Genomic DNA, 3,551 nt, shown 5'->3' with positions numbered 1-3,551 from the left:
CCCAGCTACTTGGGAGGCGGAGGCAGGAGACTCGCTTGAGCCCAGGAGTTGGAGGTTGCTGTGAGCTGTGATGCCACAGCACTCTACCCAGGGGACAGCTTGAGGCTCTGTCTCAAAAAAAAAAAAAGAAAGAAATAGACAATATATCTTCTCTGACTTTATTCCTTTCTGGCTGGGTAATGTTGATTATAAACGTCCTCCTAAGTTTTAGTTAAACTAAAATACCTTCCTGAAGAGAATACCATAAAGATTAAATGAGGTAATGAGAGAGTCAGTAAATTTTAGTTTTTTTCTCCCTGTTTTTTCCCCACACATCTCTTTTACCTTAATCCTTGCTCTTTAATTTAGTACTTAGTCAGTTGTTCTTTATGGTTTTCTTTTCTCCAAGTTTTCTTGACTATAAAAAGCTTACCTAATACTGGTTTTATATCTTTCCTCATGGTTGATGGATAGATTCTCAGTAGATACTCGGTTGATGGATTACTTGGTTGATATTAGCCTTATTAGTTAAAGAGTGATATTTCTAGAGATTCTCTGTTGTTCCTGTTTAGGTATACCTGACTAATCCATAGCTGAAATTCCTCCACCATAGTTCTACACTAAGGAAAGCATCAAAGTCTCTTGGAACCTCACAGCTTCTTTATTGTTAACTTTAGCAATTGGCACACCGTGCTGGCACACGAGGCTTCCTTCGATATGGCTGGCGCTGGGGTTGGAGGACTGCAATGTTTGTGACTATTTTCAAGTAAGTTCTCTCTAAATTATGATGTACTAAATTGCCTTGATATTCCTTTAGGAGTGTATCTTTTGAGCAAGTGGGATTATAAAAACTGAATGCCCACATGAAAGTGATTCACAATACCTTTTTCTCAAGAACTTGATCCAATAGTTTTACATCTATGATGAAAATCTGGAACACATTAAAGGGGCTTAGACTAGAACCAGGGATTAATACAGTAGGCTCTTCTAAATATTGCTTCAGTGAAAATAGCACTCAAGGTAAATAGGATATGCTGTAAATCTTTTGTTTTCCTTTTTCTTCCTTCTTCCCAGCACAGTAAACACCAGCCTAACTGTGTACCGAAATAAAAATGCACTAAGCCATTTTGTCATTGCAGGAGGTAAGACATTTTTTTTCTTGCTGATATTTCTCAATCTTCTCAAATATGGTTTAGATTTAAACAGATAAGGATTTATAAATCAGAACTAATGAACTCTTTGGTTGGTGTCTTACCACGTCTCATTAGGATTCATGCAAAATGTATTTATGGAGAACCTTGTGCTTGGCCTTTGGTATACTTAATGAACAAACAGCAAGGTCCTTGCTCCCACTGAATTTTTAACTGTAATATACACGGGAAAGAATAAGTTGCTGTGATAGAAACAGGTGTGGGCCATGGAAGCTAACATGGACACGTGGTCAGAGAAAGTCTTTCTAAGGAAGTGACGTTTAAGCTGATACCTAAGGAACGGGAAGGAGCAGTCTTGCAAAGAAGAGTGTCTTAAGCAAGAAAACATCAAAGGGGAAGGCTCTAAGGCAGGCGTCCTCAAACTACGGCCCGCGGGGACATTTATCCAGCTCACTGGGTGTTTTTGCCACCGCTGCCTGTTCTGCTTAGCAGCCAACTCATCCTGGGGCCTGCAGTCCAGCCCTCCAATGGTCTGAGGGACAGTGAACTGGCCCCCTGTTTAAAAAGTTTGAGGACCTCTGCTCTAAGGCATAGGGAAGCTTGGGGAAATGTTGGTCAGAGGTTATAAAATTTTGGAAAGAATGAGTTCAAATCAATTGTATAACATGGTAACTATGGTTAATAACAATGGATTATATGCCTGAAAATTGCCAAAGGAATAGATACTAAGTATTCTCACCACAGAAAAAGGTAAGTATATGAGGTAATTATATGTTGATTAGCTTGGTTAGACATTTTACAATATATGTGTAATTCAAAATATATTTTATGCTATAAATATATAATTTTTATTTATTAATTAAAATAATGTTTAAATGAGCATTAAAAAGAAAAAACATTTCAAAAAGGTCCATGAAGTTAACTTCCATATATACTTAATCACTCAGTAAATCATGTACATTCTCTTACATACAAAAACACAGAGATATGCTGAATATAACATTCCTTTTTTTTTTGAGACAGAGTCTCACTTTGTCACCCTCAGTAGAGTACAGCGACATCATAGCTCACAGCAACCTCAAACTCCTGGGCTCAAGTGATTTCTCTTGCCTCAGCCTCCCAAGTAGTTGGGACTACAGGTGCCTGCCACAATATCCAGCTATTTTTAGAGACAAGGTTTCGCTCTGGCCCAGGCTATTCTCAAACCTGTGAGCTCAGGCAATCGACCTGCCTTGGCCTCCCAAGTGCTGAGATTATATATTGAGCCGCCGTGCCTGGCTGAATATAACATTCTTAAAATATTTTACTTGGAAATAATCTCAAATGTACAAAAGGCTACAAAATTTAAAACTAATAGAATATCTATTCCCTTTATGTAGAGATTTAGCCATTGTTACTAGTTACCCTATTTCCTTTATCTTCTTGCTCCTGGGGTCACTCTCTTTCTCTACATGTGTGTATATACACATAAGAAAACTTATATATAAATAATGTGAACTTAAAATTTTAATGAAAAGTTTAAAAAATGTAAAGCTCGAAGTAGGCCACGTGTGGTGGCTCACGCCTATAATCCTAGCGTTCTGGGAGGCCACAACAGATGGATTGCTTGAGCTTATGAGTTGGAGAGCAGCCTGAGCAAGAGGGAGACCCCATCTCTACTAAAAATAGAAAAACTAGCCACGCACTGTGGTGGGCGCCTGTAGTCCCACCTACTGGGGAGACTGAGGCAAGAGGATTGGTCAAGCCCAGGAGTTTGAGGTTGCTGCTGTGAGCTATGAAGCCATAGCACTGTAGCCTGGGCAACAGAGTGAGACTCAGTATCGAAAATAATCAATCAATCAATCAATTAATCAATCTAGAAATAGCTGGGCACAGTGGCATGTGCCTGTAGTCTCAGCTACTCCAGGGGCTGAGGCAGAATGTTCATACCACTGTGCTCCAGTTTGGGCAACAGAGCAAGACCCCATCTCTTGGGGAAAAAAGCAAAAACTACAAATAGCCGTTAATAGCATTGGAACAGCTAGAATGTGTCATTATTTTTTCTTTTTTTTTTTTAATTGTTAGGGATTCCTTGAGGGTGCAAGAAACCAGGTTACACTGATTGCATTTATTAGGTAAAGTCCCTCTTACAATCATATCTTACCCCCAAAAGGTATGGCACATACCAAGACCCCACTTCCCCCTTCTTCCCTCTCTCTGCTCTTCCTTTCCCCCACCTCTCCCTCCTTCTTTCTCTCACTGCTCTCCCCTTCCCCCACCCCCACCATATCATTAATGTCATTAATTGTTCTCATATCAAAATTGAGTACATAAGATTCATGCTTCTCCATTCTTGTGATGCTTTACTAAGAATAAGATGTTCCACCTCCATCCACGTTAATACAAAGGCTATAAAGTCTCCTTTTTTTTTTTGAGACAGAG

General features: G+C 39.4%; 1 protein-coding gene across 1 annotated transcript in view; it reads left to right on the top strand.

The window, feature by feature from the left end:
* TIMMDC1 (translocase of inner mitochondrial membrane domain containing 1) overlaps positions 1-3,551 on the top strand; it is a 25,933-nt gene that overhangs the window by 7,084 nt on the left and 15,298 nt on the right. The window contains exons 3-4 of the mRNA XM_012808411.2: positions 657-745; positions 1,054-1,121. Of these exons, the coding sequence (XP_012663865.1) occupies positions 657-745; positions 1,054-1,121 (157 nt within the window). The remainder of the gene's footprint in view (positions 1-656; positions 746-1,053; positions 1,122-3,551) is intronic.

Source organism: Otolemur garnettii, unplaced genomic scaffold (genome assembly GCF_000181295.1).
Source record: "Otolemur garnettii isolate 467f Iridium unplaced genomic scaffold, OtoGar3 scaffold00089, whole genome shotgun sequence".
Lineage (NCBI taxonomy): Eukaryota > Metazoa > Chordata > Mammalia > Primates > Galagidae > Otolemur > Otolemur garnettii.
Note: the sequence above shows the minus strand (reverse complement) of the source record. Positions and strands in the feature narration are given on the sequence as shown.